Below are 19455 nucleotides of genomic sequence, written 5' to 3' on the forward strand. Positions count from 1 at the left end.
ATAGTGCAATGAAAAATCAGAGCTCCGTAGTTCATGGTAGAAAATGTGGATGTGTTGGTTGATTTTAGGGAATAATTATAATTGTGTCCTAGAAGTGTGTAGATGTTAGCTGATTTTGATCCTTGTTCGAATGCTTTAAGATTTTAGTCTGACTGGTAAGGAACAAATTATAACAGTTCTTTTATGAAAAGAAAGAAAATTATTTTGAAAAAAGGTTTGTGTGATAAAAGTAAAAAAAGAGTTGATTGATATGAGTTAAAAAAGAGAGAATTGCTTGAATTACAAAAAGGAGTGGTGAAATGAGGAAATTGTTGTTTGAAAGTATGGTTTGGACCAAGATTGTGTTATTGGAATCTATAGAGTGGTGTGTCTGAATCAAAGAGTGTGGAGTTTAACCAATAAATGGTGATTAGTCAATGCATAAGGGGTATGTTAACCAATAAGTGGTGATTAACTCATGAATGAGAATGTGGTATTTTAACCGATAAACAATGATTAACCAATGCAGAAAGAGTATGTTAACCAAGAAGTGGTGATTAACCCATGAAAGAGAATATGGTATTTTAACCGATAGATAGTGATTAACCAATGCAGAAAGGGTATGTTAACCAAGAAGTGGTGATTAAGCCATGAGTGAGAATGTGGTATTTTAACCGATAGACGGTGATTAACCAATGCATAAAGGATATGTTAACCAAGAAGTGATAATTAACCCATAAATGAGAATATGGTATTTTAACCGATAAACGATGATTAACTAATGCAAAAAAGGTATGTTAACCAATAAGTTGTGATTAACCCATGAATGAGAATGTGGTATTTTAGCCAAGAAACGGTGATTAACCAATGCCGAAAGGGTTTGCTAACCAAGAAGTGGTGATTAACCCATGAATTACAATGTGCTATTTTAACCGATAGACGGTGATTAACTAATGCAAAAAAGGTATGTTAACCAAGAAGTGGTGATTAACCCATGAATGAGAATGTGGTATTTTAACCGATAGACGATGATTAACCATTGCAGAAAGGGTATGTTAACTAAGAAATGGTGATTAACCCATGAATGAGAATATGGTATTTTAACCGATAGACGATGATTAACCAATACAGAAAGGGTTTGTTCACCAAGAAGTGGTGATTAACCCAAAGAAAGGTGTTTGGTTCACAGATGAGTATTTTAACCATAAAAATGGATTAACCCAAATGGAGGTATTTTAACCAAGAGAAGGTGATTAACCTCAAGAGTGTATATGTGTTAAAAAGTGATGTGTTTGGTCCAAATAGAACATTATTGTTGATGTTGATTGTTGAAGTGTTGCCTGTGGGGAAAACAACATGAAAGATATTTGATTTGAATTGCACTAAAGTCTATGAATGAAGGCGAATACTTTGAATAATTGGGGCCTACGTCCCGTACACAAAGGTACTCATAACAAGGGTTAGAATAATGTCTCTCATTCTTCTCCATTTCCTAAGGCTCATGGCGCACAATTCACATCATAATTAACAAGTGTCTGAAGGAATAGAAGAGTCTTTTTGTTGATGCTTGAATGATGAAGCTCAATAGTGATCAAAGTCTTGATATCCAGAGTCTTCAGAGTCTTGTAGATGAAGCTTGAGTTGACTTGAGATCCAGTGCAATGCAGGCACAAAGGTCTAACCTCGTTAAGTGATCAAGAGAGTTATGATCACTTGATTGGATAAGGGAAGCAATCAAGTTATTCAGGAAGTCTAAGACAAGGTCTAAAGGCAAGTGTAATTAATTGATCAAGGATGAGCTTGATCAACTACGATCATGCTAAAGACCTGATAAGCACATGGATTTATTTGCTCAATAATTAGGATTTATAAGTATAAACCCCAATCTTCTAAAAAATCTTAATTTGAAAATTAAAGAGAATCTCTACATCAAATCCTTATTAACCTAATTAAGATCTAACATGCTTGTATTATTCTGAAAGTGATAAAAAAACAAAAAAAAACTAATATGTGTATATAAAAAAATTGTGTAATAAAAATATATGGTAAAAGAAATAACCGAAGAAAAAACAAAGGAAAATAAAGGAAAATGAATTGGGGGTACAATGTCCCTGAGGGAGTGTAGCCGACAAAGGCGTTGAGCATGAGGCGGCGAAGCCTCTCAAACAGGCCTCAAACCACCACCAAACTATTCCTCTTAACACCCTCTTTCTGTTTACAGCCTTAGTTCCTCCTAAACTCCATCAGATTTTTTGAATCCAAACAAAATATCTAAGAACCCTAAAAAGAAATTTCGAAATTAAATAGATGTATAGGTCTAAATCAAACTCAAACCTTAGGGGTTTGGTTCGTCCCTCTCAGTGCTACATTGCGGTCAGTGTTTTGAAGCAAAAAGAGAAGATGGAGACCTACTTGCAATGCTGCAATTTTCCTTGGAATTTGTTGGAGCTTGAAGACAATAATGAATACAGAAAATCAGAGGTATGCTTCAAATTCCTTAGCCTTTTCTTTCAGCGATGCTTCTTCTTCTTCTCCTTGTGCTTAGTCTGTAGGATGAAAATTATGATTATTTTGTATTGTTATTGTTGAATGCGCGTGAGAGAATAAAGGACGATGAATTTTTGAACTAAATTGTAGAGAGAGAGAGCATTTGAATAGTGAATTTCAGAATTTCTAAAGGAGATTGAAGAGTGTGATTTTAAAGAATGTGATTCATGACCCCTTTCTGCATAATGATTAATGATTATATAGATGATTATCCTAATAGTTTCGGGTGGGTTAAGCATTGATTATTAAAAATGTTAGGGCACAATTAACAGTTAGTTAATTCAAGAGGAAAGTTTGTTAGATTTTTAACACTATTAAGTTATGTTAGTTCTGTTAAAGTTAGTTAGAAGCTTGAACTTGAAGTTAGTTTAGAGTCATGAAGTGTTAAGTGAAGTTAGAAACTGTTAGGAAATATTAGTTGCTATGTTCATGACTGTTAGAGGAAAAAGTTAGTGAATTTGTGTAGTTAGAAATTATTTTTGATTAAATTTGACAATTTGAATTAGGAAATGGATGCTATGATAATGTATTGTGAAAGTTAGTTTTGAAGTTATGAGTTGAGCTGCTATTTTTTTTATTAATGAAATGAGATTGTTAATTAAATGGATTTCAGATTATGTGAAAGAATTTCTATGATGGTTGTGCAGTGCTTGAACTGGTATGGCTTTATGGGATTTTATTGCATACTGTTGAGTAGCTATGTCATTAGTTCATATGGATTGGAATTGGAGTTATGTGAATGAATTGTTGTGTTGAAATTGTGTAGGCTATGTTTTGAATTGAGTGCCATGGGAAATTAGGTATTGTATTGAACATGTTGGATTGAGATATATGTTAACTTGCACTTCTTGTGAATTAGTAGACAATATTGCATGAATGTGTATAGGTAGGCCATGGTATATTGGATGGTATATTTGGTGTGAATTGGATTGTAAATGGTTAGGTGTTAATGGAAATGTCTTGAACTTGCTATGGGTTGTTATGGATGCTTACTATTGAATTTCTATTGTTTTGAGTTTCTGTCAGTTAATGAATTTGTGGTACAATGCTTAGATCATCCTTGGATTTTCAATTGATCATATTGGATAGGTTGCATTGTGCTCATGCTTATTGTGATAGGTTGCAACGTTTGACCAAAAAGTCAACAGTTGACCAAAAGTCAACTCTAGGTAAAAGATGTAATTTTTGTATGGAATTTGACTTGGATTCTTTTGTAAATTAATGGATGTTTTTGGTAATGAAAAATTGCCTTTTGAATTGAGTTGTGTAACTTGTGCTTCAAGAAAATACGACTTCCCTCCAAATTCCAATTCTGAATATTTGAATTTGCCTTGAATATAAACTTGAATGAATCTTGAATTTGAACCTTGATCACTTGAATGAAGTACTATGCCATGAATAAAACAAAATCAAAGCCCAAGATAATCACTTATTAACCCTCAAAATCCAATATAGTCCATAATGATCCAAGAATGTCATAGACCCATATTAGAATCCAAGAAAAAGATCAACCACTAGTTGTAGTGCCCTGGTCAAGACATAACATAGAGATCCACATCTTTGTATCATAAATAGCAAAACCCTTGATTCGATGATGTTTATTTAAAAATGCAATTGTAAATAAATGCCCTAAATGATTACGAATATGCAAATGAAGTGAGTATCATGAGCCAGATAAAAATGGAAAAAAGGTAGGGAAAATTTTGGGGTATGACAGTTGCTTATATTTAATCATCTTAGACTTGAATGTATGAATGACGACAACTTTTCAGGCATTCAAAGTAGAAGAGGATTAAATACAAGAATATCCAAAAATTTGTCCGTTGAGAATGGAGTGAGTGCAATGTTAGGAAGGTAAGTAGGGGTGTGCAAAAAAACCGGTTATCCATAACCAAGTATAAAAAAATATCCACTTTAAAAAAACCAAACCAAATGCTAAAATAAAAATTTGGGTATCCATTTTGTTATCCTAATATAAACCGTTACCCATTATAAAAATTTGGTTTTGTTATTGGATAATCAAATTTTACTATGCCATAAATTTTTATATTTGTATGTTTTCATGTTTTATCACATTATAAATCAATTTTATATTTTAAAATTTTTTAAATTTTATAAAAAATTATTTTAAAAATAAAAGTCAGATTTTTTTTTCTTTTCACAAAAAATATTATATTTGGATTTTTTTGAAAAAATTATATTTGATATTTTTTTTAAATAAAATTATTATTTTTTTATCAAAAATATTTTGTATTTTTTTCCGGTAAAAAATCTGTTTTTTTAAAAAAAATCGATTTTTTTAATTTTTTTTTATTTTCAGAATATATTTTATTATTTTCAAAAAAAAATTATATATTTTTTTTCTTTTTTCTGAATATTTGTTATTTTTTTTTAAAAAAAATTTGTTTTTTATGTTTTTTAAATTTTAAAAGAAAAAATATTTTAAAACCTCATAAAATTTGTTTATGAACAATTATGAGAGATTTTAGAAGTTTGAACTATTTTTTTGATGAATTATTTATTTTATGAACAATTATGATTTATAGATATGGTTCATAATTATTTTATTTTATGACCGTTTTTATGTAACACATCATACTTTAGGATTGTTTTTAATCGAGATATTATTTGTGGTGATTATAAAAGTCAAATTTAAAGTAATTTTTTAAAATAAATATTTTTTTTACATAAAATAGTTTTATAACTAGTGAAAATAAAAAAGTTAGTTAAAATAAAATAAAATTATTTTTGATATAAAATTGATTTTTTAAAAATATAGTTTTAAAAACTATTTTTTTTATAAAATTGGTTTTGAAATTGATTTTTTTAAGAAAATAAAAAATTGGTTTTAAAGAAATTGGTTTTAAAGAAATTGATTTAAAACTGTTTTTTTTTAAAACTATTTTTGTTTTGAAAACCGGTTTAAAACCGAACCGATCCACTTATAAACCGATTTTGAAAAAATAAATTGATTTTATGAAAATAGTTTTAAGAACCAAACCGAACCATATATATGGTTCAATTTGGTTTGGTTTATGATCCATGCACACCCCTAAAGGTAAGTGTATTATTAGGGATTTGTTTATTGAGGATATGGACTGGAAGACAAACTTTCGTAGGTTTACCTGCTGAGGATTAACCAAAATATTTTGTTAGGGAAAATAGATCAGTTGCAACATATATGTTTGTTATGAATGATGTATGCTTATGTTGGACTAGAGTTGTCAAATAAGCCCTATATTTAAAAGCCCCAATTATTAAGCCCTATTAAAGCCCTAATATATTAAGCCCCTTATCATTGAGATTTATTTTAGGCCCTAAAATTTTAGGCCCTTTATATAATACATTTTTTTAGGCCCCATTGAGGGGCCTTATTTTATTCCCAAAATTTGGACGTTGAGTTTATCACTCCATTCATGTTCTGTGCAAAGCTTCCGCCACCGTCAACCAATTACACCGCCGTCGACTTTTCTCTATCCCAGAAATAAAGGTACTCTTCTATCTCCATTTCTCTTTAATCTCTAGTTTTCTTAATATCAAATTTTATTTTTTATCTCATTTGAATCAACATGTTTACAATACTGCTTAATATGTACACTCACAAGCTGTTTGTGGAAATGCCTCAACAACTTTATACATGATATAAATTTGATTAAAATGCAATTCTGATGGTAAAGTTTCGATGATTAATTTGCCGTGTTTTAATCTTAGTGGTACTTTGAGTCATTCTGTTGCAAATTTAAGTTCTTTAGTTGATATCAGATTAGAGGGTAATCATATCAATGGCGTAGTGCCTAGTAATTGGACCAGTTTGATGAATATGAAATTGTTTGATTTGAGTAGAGCATTTTTAACAAAATTTAAAACACAAACTACCATTCCTGATCTTCATGTTCTGATATCTACACCATTTCACCCTGCCTATGTTACTGCTGAAAGAATTAAGAAAGCTAAGAATTTAGAGCTATTTTTGACTGCCGGAATTGGTTCTGATCACATTGATCTCAATGCTGCGGCTGCTGCTAGTTTAACCGTCGCAGAGGTCACAGGAAGCAACACAGTATCTGTTGCTGAGGATGAGCTCATGAGAATTCTCATTCTGGTGAGGAATTTTGTGCCTGGTTACCATCAGTCTATTACAGGAGAATGGGATGTTGCTGGCATTGCACATAGAGCCTATGATCTTGAAGGAAAGACGATAGGAACGGTGGGTGCTGGACGAATCAGGAAGCTTTTACTCCAAAGGCTGAAACCTTTTAACTGTAACCTTTTATATCATGATAGACTTAAGATGGAGCCTGAATTGGAGAAAGAAATTGGAGCTAAGTTTGAAGAGGACCTCAATACAATGCTTCCAAAGTGCGATGTAATTGCTCCAACAAAGTTACCAGATACAGAGAGATGGTTAGAGGGATTTGCAACCTTAGATAGACGCCTTTTGCCTCCAAAAAGCCACTGGCCATAGATTTTGAGTTCAAGTAGAAAATAAGGTGCTATGAAAGTAGAATATGCATTTCAGAATGTAGGTGATGGAAACAACTATCAACACTGCTAAGGCTAATAACCATATTAGAAAACTGATATTTGGTGTAATATGAAGAAACCTTGTGGCAGGACTTGTTGCCAGATTATGCCATAAAACCGCTTGACTGCTTAGGCCGAGACAGATACCAAAACATCCTATAGGAAACCGAAGGAGAAACGACCACTGCTCATCTGTCGGGAGAAGGATGTTCTCATAGTCCTGTGTCAAATGTATGCACAACATTATAATTGATCATTTATTATTATGCACATCCATCTCTTACTTGTTGAGATCATCACATGAAAATCACCTATAAATCTGATCTCCCTTCAAAGTTTGTGTTGCAAAATGTCTAGCTCTTTAGAAAATCAGGCTAATTGGTGACAGATCTCACCCAAGACCAATTATGATCTTTTGTATTCACTGGGTTATTAGCACATGTTACATCTTCCAGTGGAATGTATGCATAGTTTCCATTAATAGGACCAGCAACAAATCCAGTATATCCATCCATAACACCATGAATTGCAGAATGTGCCAATAGTGTACAGTACAGATTATCAGTAGCATTTACATGAACCGCACGAATCATATAGGTAGGATCTATATACTTCACTGTAAATAGCTCACCAGGATGCTCCCTATCCCACCACTTTTTCAGCTCTGACTTTAACCACACACCAACATCTAAGAAAACTAAATTGCCAGATTCATCTCGCTTTTCCTTCTGCGAATCAGTTCTAGGTATTATATCCTGGCCATCACCCTCCGCAACTACAAGCACAACATGTCCGTTTTCCTTAAGTCGTTGATCGAGAAACTCAAAGAGCCCTCCTTTTCCTTCTAAGTAAAAATCTAACTCCGGGATTAGGCAGCAATCAACGTCGCGGCTGCTGAGTGTTGCATGAAGAGCAATGTGACCTGTGCTTCGACCCATCAACTTCACAAGGCCTATACCGTTAACTGCGCTCTCGGGCTCCACGTGAGCTGCACTGATTGCTTATTGAGCCATTTCAACTGATGTTTGAAATCCAAAAGATCTGTCGATTATTCCTATGTCGTTATCCACTGTTTTAGGAATCCCAACAACTGCAATATTTAGTATGCGTTGTCGTATTTCATTGAATATCTTTACAGCCCCTCGCATAGTCCCATCTCCACCTATAATGTACACATGTTGATGTGCACAAGCGCATTATCAGTAAAACATTTATTTCATTCACATTTTTGTCTATTTAAAATTCAAACAAAACTTCGGAAAGAAACTAAGTAACTAACCTGATATATTCAGTTAGCTACTTGGTAAGACTGGTCCATGTGTTGTAGTTGAAGAATCTGCATTCTAAAAATATCTTGTCATTTATATGTTTTGAGCACAACTTATCCTGGTCAGCACTCTCAACACCAATCATTAATTATTATCTTTAAATCAAATGTTAATTTATTTTATTTTTGTTGTATGTAATACTTGTTGCGTGCCTCTTCTGTTATGAAATGAAAATCTATACATGTAATTAAATTTGCACTGAATATTATATGGAACTCTCATGTACTTATGAGCTTATGTTGTGTTCCAGGCCATTGAGAGTTTGCTCAGCAAAAAGATATTCCTTAATATAGAGGTTAGTCCTGCTTTTCTGTTTTTCAGTTCCCAGCTCACAAAAGCATATCAAACTGCTGCAGCAATATTGCTGTTTTATTTGAGGTTTCGAAAGCAGTTAATTAAACAGAGACTGGATATGATGAGGTATAATAAGTGTCTATCGCTGTTTCAGATTTCATCATTTTATCTTTCTACTAGTTACCAAATGGAGTATACAAGTAAATAGAATGATATTAAAATTCATTGCAATATATTTTAACTCTATGTTTATATATTTTTTTTAGTTTTTGGAATGTGACTCTTAATATATAACCATGACATAACAGTGTTATGATAACACACATTCTTTTTGTTATAGTATGGAGTCAATGGATACGAGTGAGTATGCACAAGGTCAAGATGAAACTCATAAGGAAATATTGTCAACACTTTGGATTATTTTCACTAAAATCGGCAAAGGAAAAGATGGAGTTGAAAGAGCTGCATGCAATTTTTGTAGTACTGATTTTGCCATTGGAAAAAACCCTAAGTCTGGTCAAAGTTATGGAACTTCACATCTAAGTCGTCATGTTTTTATTTGTAAAAGTTTCCAGTTGAGCCTTCTTAGTCTAGAGGAATCGTCAAGCCTAACCCCAATCAACCAAAACACACATCGTGAATTACTTGGAGAAGCCATTATTGCACATGATCTTCCTTTTAGCTTTGTCGAGTATGAAAAAATTCGAGTTTGGGTGAAATATTTGAATCCATGTGTTGAAATGGCCTCTAGGAATACCATGGTGTCATATATTGAAAAAATATATGATAAAGAAAGGATCAAGCTTAAGGAAATCATGGGTAGGATTCCAAATAAAATTTGTCTAACATCGGATGTTTGGACAGCATCTACTAGTGAGGGTTATATCTGTTTGACTGCTCATTTTGTTGATGAAAATTGGAAGTTAGTTAGTTGTCTTCTTAACTTTCTTCGAATGAAGCCCCCCACACGGGTATTGCACTGGAAGCTACTTTATTTGATTGCTTAAAGCAATGGGGAATTGATAAGAAAATATTTACTATTACGCTGGATAACGCATCTGCCAATGATAACATGCAAGACCACTTGAAAACTCATCTTCGAGTGCAAGGCAATTTGATGTGTGATGGTGAATTTTTTTCATATCCGATGTTCGGCCCATGTACTCAACTTAATTGTCCAAGAGGGTTTAAAAGTTGCTAGTGAAGCCCTCTATAAAATTAGAGAGAGTGTCAAGCATATTAAAGGATCTGGTGGAAGGATGCTTAAGTTCAGAGATTGTGTTCTTACGGCTGTAGCATCTGAGTCTTCTTTCAGTATCGGTGGACGTGTTCTTACGAAATACAGAAGTTCTACTCTTCCTGAACACATCCAAATGTTGATTTGTACTCGAAGCTGGTTGCATGGATTTTCGGAAAATATGAATGGTAATACTACTTTGTATTTTATTTATTTTTATTTGTTCATGTTTATGATATACTCATGTCATTGTTTTGTTGCATCTGCACCTAAGTATGATTTATTGTGTTTTTAAGATGAGGAAGATATCAACACTAATGATGAAGGCAATACTGAGGTGACAATGACTCAACATACATTTGGATTGCAAGATTGAAGTGGAAGACTAATTTTAGTGCCATATACTTTATTCTGGTTGTTGAATTTATCTTTTCATGTTTTTTTGGTTGAATTAGTGTCTTTGTTTATGTGATATGTGGTTCATGTTTGTATTGATTTACTTCAATTTCGAATGTTGAATGTCCGGAGTATCGACATATATCTTTCAGTGATATGTTTACATAGTATTTTTCGTGAATTGAGATGGATAATATTGTTGTTTGTGTTTGAAAAAGAACATAAAATCCCACTCAAGTGTATAAATATTAGCAAGTCACATAATTGATCTGGTTTGTGTAATATGTTTTCTTTTCTTTTTTATTTTTGGAATTTTATGTTGAAAATTTTATTTTTAATTTTTATTAAAGTTGTTTTTTATTTTTGAAATTTTTAGCAGATTTATTTAAAAATTATTTTTTTATATTTTGAATTTATTTTATTTTGGTTTTCAAAATAAAGTTTTTTTATTTTTTGAATTTATTTTATTTTGTTTTTCAAAATTAAGTTTTTTTATTTTATTTGGGGCCTGATGGCCCTCTTTTAAATTTTGGGCCTATCTAACTTTAGGGCCTATGTATTTGAGGGCTTACTATTCTTTAATTTTTTTAGGCCCCCTTATTTTGGGGGTTGGGGCCTAAATTAATTGGCCCCCTAAATTGACAGCTCTATGTTGGACTTGTATGATGCATGAGATTATGCATGCTATGCAATAATGTAGATTGCTAAGTGAAAGGAGTGGCTTGTATTGATAGAGGAGGACTATGGTTCTGGTTTTTGGTATGGTGGTGAACTTTGATTCTCTGTAATAGAGAATATGATGAGTCCCACTCCTGATTCACATTAATAGCCTAGACTTAATTTTCATTTATATAGTAGGATATGAAAGATCAGCACTATCATAGAATAAGTAAGGCTTACCTTACTTTAATAGAATAAGAAAGATCATCTTTAGTTGTAGAATTTGAATGTTCAACTCTTCTTGTATAAATAGAGCATCATGCTCCATTCCAAATAAATCCAAAAACAAATTCACATTATACAAGTTTCTGAATCTATTATGAATCCATTATACAAGTGGCTTCATAGATCCTACATTTTCATTTTCCGCTATAAGCTCATTGTGTTTCTCTAATGGCGAGTTCATCATCACCGACGCTCTCATCTATGACATTGAGTATTCCTTTCACTAATTTCAACTATAAATTTATAGAAAAACTAGATGATAAAAACTATCTAGTATGGCTACAACAGGTTGAACCAGTGCTCCGAGCGCACATTCTTCATCATTATTGTGTTACTCAGCGAATTCCCGACTAGTACTTATCCAAAGCAGATCATCTTGTCGGTAACATAAATCCTGCATTCACTACGTGGGAAGTGCAAGATCAATTACTCCTCTCATGGCTTCAATAGTCACTTTCTGCATCAGTTCTCCCCAGCGTCATTGGCTGCAGTCACACGTGGAAACTTTGGGATCGAATTCACCAGAATTTCCATTTTAAAGTCAAGGAACAAGCACATCAGCTGAGAACAGAGTCACAGACACTCAAGAAAGGTACAAACGCTGTTACTGGATTTCTCAATAAAATCAAGGCAATCTTTGATTCTCTAATGTCAATCGGTGAAATAGTTACTATGACTGAGCAATTTGATGTTATTCTCGAAGGATTACCTTTAGAATACAAGTCTCTAGTTACGCTTATTAACAGTAAGGCTGATTGGTTAGATTTTGATGAGATTAAAGCATTATTACTTGCGCAAAAAACAAGTCATCAAACAAAAAGTTGTTGAAGAAGTTGCTTCGCTGAATGTAACTCAAGTAGCATCTTCAAGAAACTAGAATGTCACTCCTCAAGAAAACTACATTGCCGACACTCAGTTAAATGACAACTCTAAGTCTAAAAATTATAATCATGGACGTTACTTTTAGGGTGCTCGTGGTGGCTGTGGCAACAGTCGTTTCGGTCGTGGTTGTGGTCGTGGCTTTGGTCATGGAAATATTCAATGCCAAGTTTGCTACATGTATGGTCATGATGCATCCATTTATTACCATCACTTCAATACTCAATACGCTCTACAAGGTCAATATCCCGATGCTCCTGCTTATGGTAACTATGGTAATTCCTATGGCAATTCCTATCAGCATGTGAGACCTGCTACTATTGCAAATTACATTGCTAATGTCATATCTCAACTATAACAACCAGTTGATTGGACCATGCATGTTCCTTTGGGTCCTTCTGCCATAGTTCCTCAAGCTATGTTTACCAATGCTACTAATCCTACTGCGCCCATTCCTTTCTTTCATATAGGTGCCACAAACAATGTGATTTCTCAGCCATCACCTAACAATATTGGAGTGCCTCCCCCTCATCACCTAGAAAACATCTTTCTAGGAAATGGATAAGGTTTATGTGTTCATTCCATTAGCTCTAAGTCCTTTCCATTTCCTATTAATCCTAAAACTCAATTGTATCTCAAAGATATTCTACATGTTCCTTCAATCACTAAAGACCTAATTAGTGTTCACAAATTTGCTTATGATAATAATTATTATTTCCAAATTCACCCATGTCACTATGTTGTGAAATCACAGGCTGATAATGCGCATCTCCTTTAAGGCCTCGTAGCTGCCAGTGGCCTATATCCTCTAGATAATACCAGTTTCAAGTCTGTTTCATCTCTGAATAGTATTTCCCCTTCCCAAGTGAATTACACTGTATCACCTAACCCACTTTGGCATAATCGACTAGGACATCCTAGTTCTGTTACTCTAAATTTTGTTTTGAAGTTGTGTAATCTCACTACTATTCCACAAATAATATTGACTTTTGTGTTGCTTGTTGCAGGGGAAAGTCTCACAGGTTACCTTCCCAACCTTCTAAAATTATTTATACTGAGCCTCTTCAACTTGTATATTATGATTTGGGGGTCTGTAGCGGTAAATTTATGACCGTCGAGCTATTGGATAAACTCGACGTCAATAAAACCAGAGTCGCCACCGCGCTTTTATTGTTTCCAAAGGAAAATGGCAAAAGTAAGAACAAAACCCAAAGATAAGAAGTTTTCAAATCAAAACTAATAAAATGTCAGAGATTACAAGTAAGGGGGTTGGTTACACATAGGGAAGGTATATCACCCAAAGTGTCCTAGGTACTCCTAGGGAGCCCCTTTTTGTGTGCAAGTGTTTTAATTGAAAAAATGTGTGATAAAAATATAGAGTGAGGGGATGAGAAAAGAATTCATTAATTATATTTTGTGTTCGATACAACCTTCGGTCTTATGCTTACGCACCAACATAAAAATGAGGGATCAAAACCCCGTAGTTCAGGGTAAAAATTTCAAAGAAGTTGGTGAATTGGTTTTAACAAAAGTTTAAAAGAAAATGGCACAAAATGGGCAAAAAATTAAATGAGGTTGTTGGTTCTTTTTGTCTTTTGAAATTAAAGTCAATATGGTTAAGTTCATTTACAAGTTTGATTTAATAAAATGTTTGAAAATTCAATGACATAAAGCCAAAGTTTCTACTCATTAAAACAAGTCTAAGTTGAAAAACACAAGCAAAAAAGGTTTTGAAATGAGGGAGAGATTTTTAAATTAAAGAAGTTGGAGGAGATGAAGGGACTATCATAGACAAAAAAATAAAAGTTAAGAGTTGAAAAGATCTGACCAATGGGAAGCAATCCACAAGACACTAATTTCATATAGAAACCCATTACCTTTGGACTTTTGAGCAAGCAACAAGCATAAGCAACATCCAAGCAATTAATATGAAGACCAATGAATCAAATAAATATATCCATAACATCCAAGCAAGAACTCCAATAGCTAGCAGTCTTCAAATGTATCAGATGAAAATATTCTTTGGAAACTCCCAGAAACAATCATCAAACATCAATAACAAGGTCAAAATAACAGCTTAAGCATATAGACAAAGTAACAGATGAACCAAGGGCACTCAAGGTTTGCATCAGATGAAAGGAACAACCAAGGATAACTCAGTCTCAAATAGTGGCATTGGCCAAGTCCTCAAAGCATAGAGAAGTTGCCTATTCTAAGTCCAAAAATTCAGATCCCATCCAACAGTCCATCAAGATACTTTTTAAGGGTTTTTGTTGTTATTAAGTATTTTAAGGCCCTAAGACCACAAACAGAACAAAATCACAAGCACACAATATGTACAATCATAAGATATGGCTCAAGTGATCAAAGTGAAAAGGACTGAAACATAAACATCTTGTGTGAAATGTAAATGACAATGAATGATAAAGATACTGAAGACATAAACATCTTGCAAAGTAATTGACTTGAAATTAAAGCAATATTAATAAGTAGTTAGTCAAATGTTAGTAAAGAGTTCAATTTGTTTAAGTCATTCACTGGAGAACACTCAACCATTCACTCACAAGTATGAAGACATGAACCAAGACATCATCCATGAGAAGGGATCCAACTTGGATAAATCGACAAGTATGCCACTAGCTCTCATCAATGGAAAAAAGGTCAAGTCTTCATACAATGCCATGAAGAATTTGAGACTTACAATCTCTCTTACAAGAATGCTATGCCTTTTGGGACAAATTTAGCTCTATGTTAAGCAATCGTACTTTGACTTATGTAGAAGTCACAATTATTTGAGGCATAAAAATATTGGTGTTAATGTATGTTAGAGACATGGTACAAAGAACCAAGCTCCTAAAATATACCACACACAAAAATAAAGTGGGAGGAACTTATCTCAATCAGGCTCATGTTGATTCATCTAACACAAGGTCATTGATGAATCAACTAACATTTGATTTATAGAGAAATCATCGATCAATGATGGATTGGGGAAGAAGAGGGATGAAGATGAAGAGGGAAGGGGAAATCGAAACTCAAATTGATCATAGGAGGAATTTTATCTGATCAATACTATCCATTCATTTTGAGGGATGAAATGTACATTTTATCAACCCCCTAAATCCAATAGTATTTATCAGATGGAAGTTCAAATCAACCATGATCAAGGACAAACAGAAAGTCAAACATCACAAAGTCAACCAAATGGATCAACAATATTTTTAAACAATTAAAAATCAAATTTAAAATGGAATAAAATGCATTTTAAAAAGGACAAAACCTCAAATCCCTTCAAATCACTAAATAAATGGCCAAGGGATTTATCATAGGTCAAACAAGGTCAAAGGACCTTAGAATTTTTTTTTTAGAATTTTTGGAAAGTCAGAAGTATTTAAAAATATTTAAAAACAAGTCATAAATAATTTAATTCACAAAAATTATCAAAACTAATCCAAAAAATGATTTTAATTCAAAATATGGAAGAGGAAAATATTTAAAGATTTTTGGTGAAAGCCCCATATTTTTTGGATTAAAAATGAATTTAATATGAATTAAACAAAATATGACTAATTAAAATAAAATCAGAATAATTAAAATAAAAGGAAAAAACATGGGCCATCATATCTTCCTCATTAATTGAGGTGACATATATGATGTCCACGCGCTAGGAGTGTACCAAACACTTGAGTCAACGCGTCACAACAAGGGTAATTAAAACCAAGGGCTTTGATTAAAACGTGAGGAGATGATCAGAGGTATGGGAAGCATGCCAACACATCACCAGAGCTAAGGCTCCGGTCATCTTCTCCGGTGGACCTCACCGGACTGGTCCACCACCAAAGTTCATAAAAATAAGAGATGCATACACTAATTTGAAGAGAAAAACGCCAGAAGTTCGAATTTGTCCTCAAAATTCTCCAGTTCTCACTATATATAGAGATACGTGGAATTGAAAATTGAGGAGTATGAATTGAGTTGCTTCAATTTGACCTCAAAGCAACTCAATCATGTTGCCTACATTGGTAGGTCTTCAAACAACCAAAGAACAAGCAAAATAGTGGAGAATTGAGGGAGAATCGAAGGAGAGAAAATTCTGAAAAATCACCTTCAGTTTGCTTCAATTGAGCTCGATCTCTCTTCCAATTTGGCTTGGCTTGCTTCTTCCAACTTGTAGGAAGTGAAATGGATGATCAAATGGATTGGATCCTTGGAGTTTCAATCCCAAAACAGAAGTGGAATTGAAACTCGATTTCAATTGAAATCTTCTAGTTTATCCTATCAATGGAGGGTAGGGAGTTGCAGGATCAAAGTTGGGGCAGTAGGGTCCTCATTTTGAGCTTAAAGGAAATGTATTTATATCCAACCAATTAATTTTCACACACTTTCAATAAAATGCTAAAAATAGCAATTTCATCTTGCATGCTTGCATGGGCGTGCACAAGGCCCATGAAATGATGTGAATAGGTCCAAAATTGTGTGCAAATCATCCTGAAACAATAACATGAAACCATGCAATGTGAATTTGAAAAATGATCATGAAACCGTCCAATTAGGGTCATGCATTAAACCCATGTGTAGGCCACTAAAAAATTATCCAAATTCCAAGATCTTAGACTCTTTGGAAATCTAACTCGAAGGGGAGAAACTTTGATGTTGAAACTTTTTCCATTTGGAGCTTGGAGCATGATGAATTTTAAGGTGGAAGTTGGAGAAGTCAAACATAGTTGAAAATTTTCTAAGTTAAAAGTCAAATGACCACTTTTTCCACCTTGAATAACTTTTTCTATGAGCTTCAAATGAAAATGGTTCCTTCTTCAAAGTTGTTTAAATTTCATTACTCTTCAATTTGGTCATAATTTGGTCACAAATTGGACACCATTTGAATCTTTCATGAGGGAGTTATGGATTTTAGAAGTTGAGGAAAATTTCTTGTTCAATGATGATGTCCCAAAATTACCTATAATGTTTCCTCTTGGTACATGCCCTTAAAAGTAGAATTTGACATTCCTAAAAGAAGAAAAGTTATGGTTCTTGGAAGTTGACCTTCCATCTAGGGCACATATAAATTGACCTATAATCTTTAACCATAAAAATGACTTTACAAGCAAAATTATATCTTGATTCCAACATGAAAGTTGTTTGTAATGTCATAAAGAGTAACTTTGCAGTTGGAATAATTTTCATATGACAAAAATTGTAGGAGATAGGATCTAGGGAACCCCAGATTTGACTAGTTGACTTTTCTGGTCAACCTCTTTGAACCAACTTGCAAACTTGAAGTTCTTTTGATATTTGGGGCTCATGGAGGATCATATATGATTGAGATGATGTATAATGAAGTATACCTTGAGATATTTGACCAATTGTTGAAGAAACTTGCTAAGGAAGTCACACAAGATACCCAGATGAATTAGGGCTACCAAGGCAAACAAACTTCAAACTCTTGATGAATTCTTGATCAAAATGGAATATAAAGAACATGGGGATCCGTATATGATACTTAGAACAATTGTGAACCTTTACTTGATTGATCTCTTGCACTGAGGGTCTTAAACCCTAGATATGAGTTTGATGAGGCACACGTGAATGCACACACTACCTACAAAAGAAATGAAACTACACTAGACATATTTTTGTATTTTGGTTAGTAAACAAATAAAAACAAAATATGAAATAATCAAATGTGCTTGGTGATCTCTCCCAATGAAAACCCAATGAATGAGGGGTGAGGAGGATACCAAGGTGTGATCCCAAAGCCAATGCAAATGATAAGATAGCATGAGGGATCTTAGGGTCAAAATTGGGGTCTTACAACTGCCCATATTTAAGGTCATTCTAGCCGAGGATGTGAAGGTTACAATCTTCGTATCAACTCGATAGAATGGACTTAAATAACAACATCAAGAAACAAATTTTGGTCCCTAAGAGACCTCATGATGCATATGATATGAATGTAAAAATAATCTTTATGGGGGATATATTGCCACAAAGGAAAAGAATCCGGAGAGACCGAAAATCCGCAGGAGCATAATGCATTCCATAAGGAAAACTCACCGGGGCGACATAGACTTTGGGAATAAAAGCTATGCGTATGCCAGGCTACGACTTGAAAAACTGCTAGAGATACGAGGGGATTTTTCATGAAAATTAATCAATGGAAAGACTCGGTTGCAGGAGACGAGAATACCAACCAATATGTTACGGATAAGAAGGATCTGCTGAAGATTCATATCTCAAGTCGAGGGATATATATATATATATATATATATATATATATATATATATATATATATATATATATATATATATATTGCGGGGAATTTTAAGTCAACACCATATCAAATGGGAGACAACCTTACAGGGGCCGTGATCAATACTGCTCAGAATCAAATATTGCCTGAAGGAAGAAATCTTCTATCAGAAGATGGAACTCCGTTGGGGACCCAAGTCACAACAAGAGGTAAATACTCTGAGCGGGGGGAACCAGACGATCTACTGGGGATTCCATCCACAATCAATTATATGGGGCATCACTGGGGATTCAACAATCTGCCAGGACAAATCAAAGGCCACATGAAGATACAAATATGCAACATATTCCTCAAAAGGAAAGCTACAATCATCAGATTCTTCTTGGAGATGGAGAAATAAACCAATTCCAAGATACCAAAATGAACTAACCAGATCTGGAAACTCGGGCAAGGGAGAAACTGCCACGACTATGCAATGACCAAATAAAGGTGATGGGGATCCAAGAACCAAATAAAGGTTACATGGAGATCCGAGGTTCATGCAAAGACCCAAACGCGAATAAAGATCATAAATTCTCAGCTAGGGACATATGATGAACTACAGAGAGAACAACACATCAGCTCTAATGGAGACGAATGACGAACTGTTGAGGAGGTAAAATCACCAACTAACTGCTTGGGGAAGACAACAATGCTTCACACATCAAGACTTTACCGTTCTTAGATTGCTGTTGATATTCCTTTTTGAATTCAATGTTCTTTTAATGAAATGTCTTATTATTTCAGAAAATGATTATTCGTTGATTTATTTATTACAAAGTTATCATCATAAAAATTCAACTTTAAAACAGAAACAAATAAGAATAAGAAACAATTGGATAAAAGCTCAACTTTATTTAATATAATGGTAGTTCGCAAATGGAGAGACTCCAGGGATCTTTATAAAGTTTGAAAATGGTAACTTACATGGAAAAAGACTATATTGAATACAATGACCACTACTCTTCCTACAAACTTTGAAATCCACTGCATTCTTGTCTTCGGTTGAGAATTATGAATAAGAACCAAATGACTG

General features: G+C 33.7%; 1 protein-coding gene, 1 long non-coding RNA gene and 1 pseudogene across 2 annotated transcripts; 2 read left to right on the plus strand and 1 right to left on the minus strand.

The window, feature by feature from the left end:
• Positions 1-2035: 2035 nt before the first annotated feature.
• LOC127119342 (uncharacterized) lies at positions 2036-3551 on the plus strand. Its single transcript, XR_007802760.1, has 2 exons — positions 2036-2460; positions 3140-3551. It is a non-coding gene; the product is annotated as an uncharacterized LOC127119342 (long non-coding RNA).
• A 2657-nt stretch (positions 3552-6208) lies between these two features.
• LOC127123066 (formate dehydrogenase, chloroplastic/mitochondrial-like) lies at positions 6209-6991 on the plus strand. The gene has a single exon (XM_051053326.1). The coding sequence runs from the start codon at positions 6209-6211 to the stop codon at positions 6989-6991; it is 783 nt and encodes a 260-aa protein (XP_050909283.1).
• A 412-nt stretch (positions 6992-7403) lies between these two features.
• Positions 7404-8228, minus strand: LOC127123067 (ATP-dependent 6-phosphofructokinase 2-like; annotated as a pseudogene).
• Between the last annotated feature and the right edge of the window lie 11227 nt (positions 8229-19455).

The sequence above is a fragment of the Lathyrus oleraceus genome, chromosome 2 (assembly GCF_024323335.1).
Source record: "Lathyrus oleraceus cultivar Zhongwan6 chromosome 2, CAAS_Psat_ZW6_1.0, whole genome shotgun sequence".
In the NCBI taxonomy this organism is placed as follows: domain Eukaryota; kingdom Viridiplantae; phylum Streptophyta; class Magnoliopsida; order Fabales; family Fabaceae; genus Lathyrus; species Lathyrus oleraceus.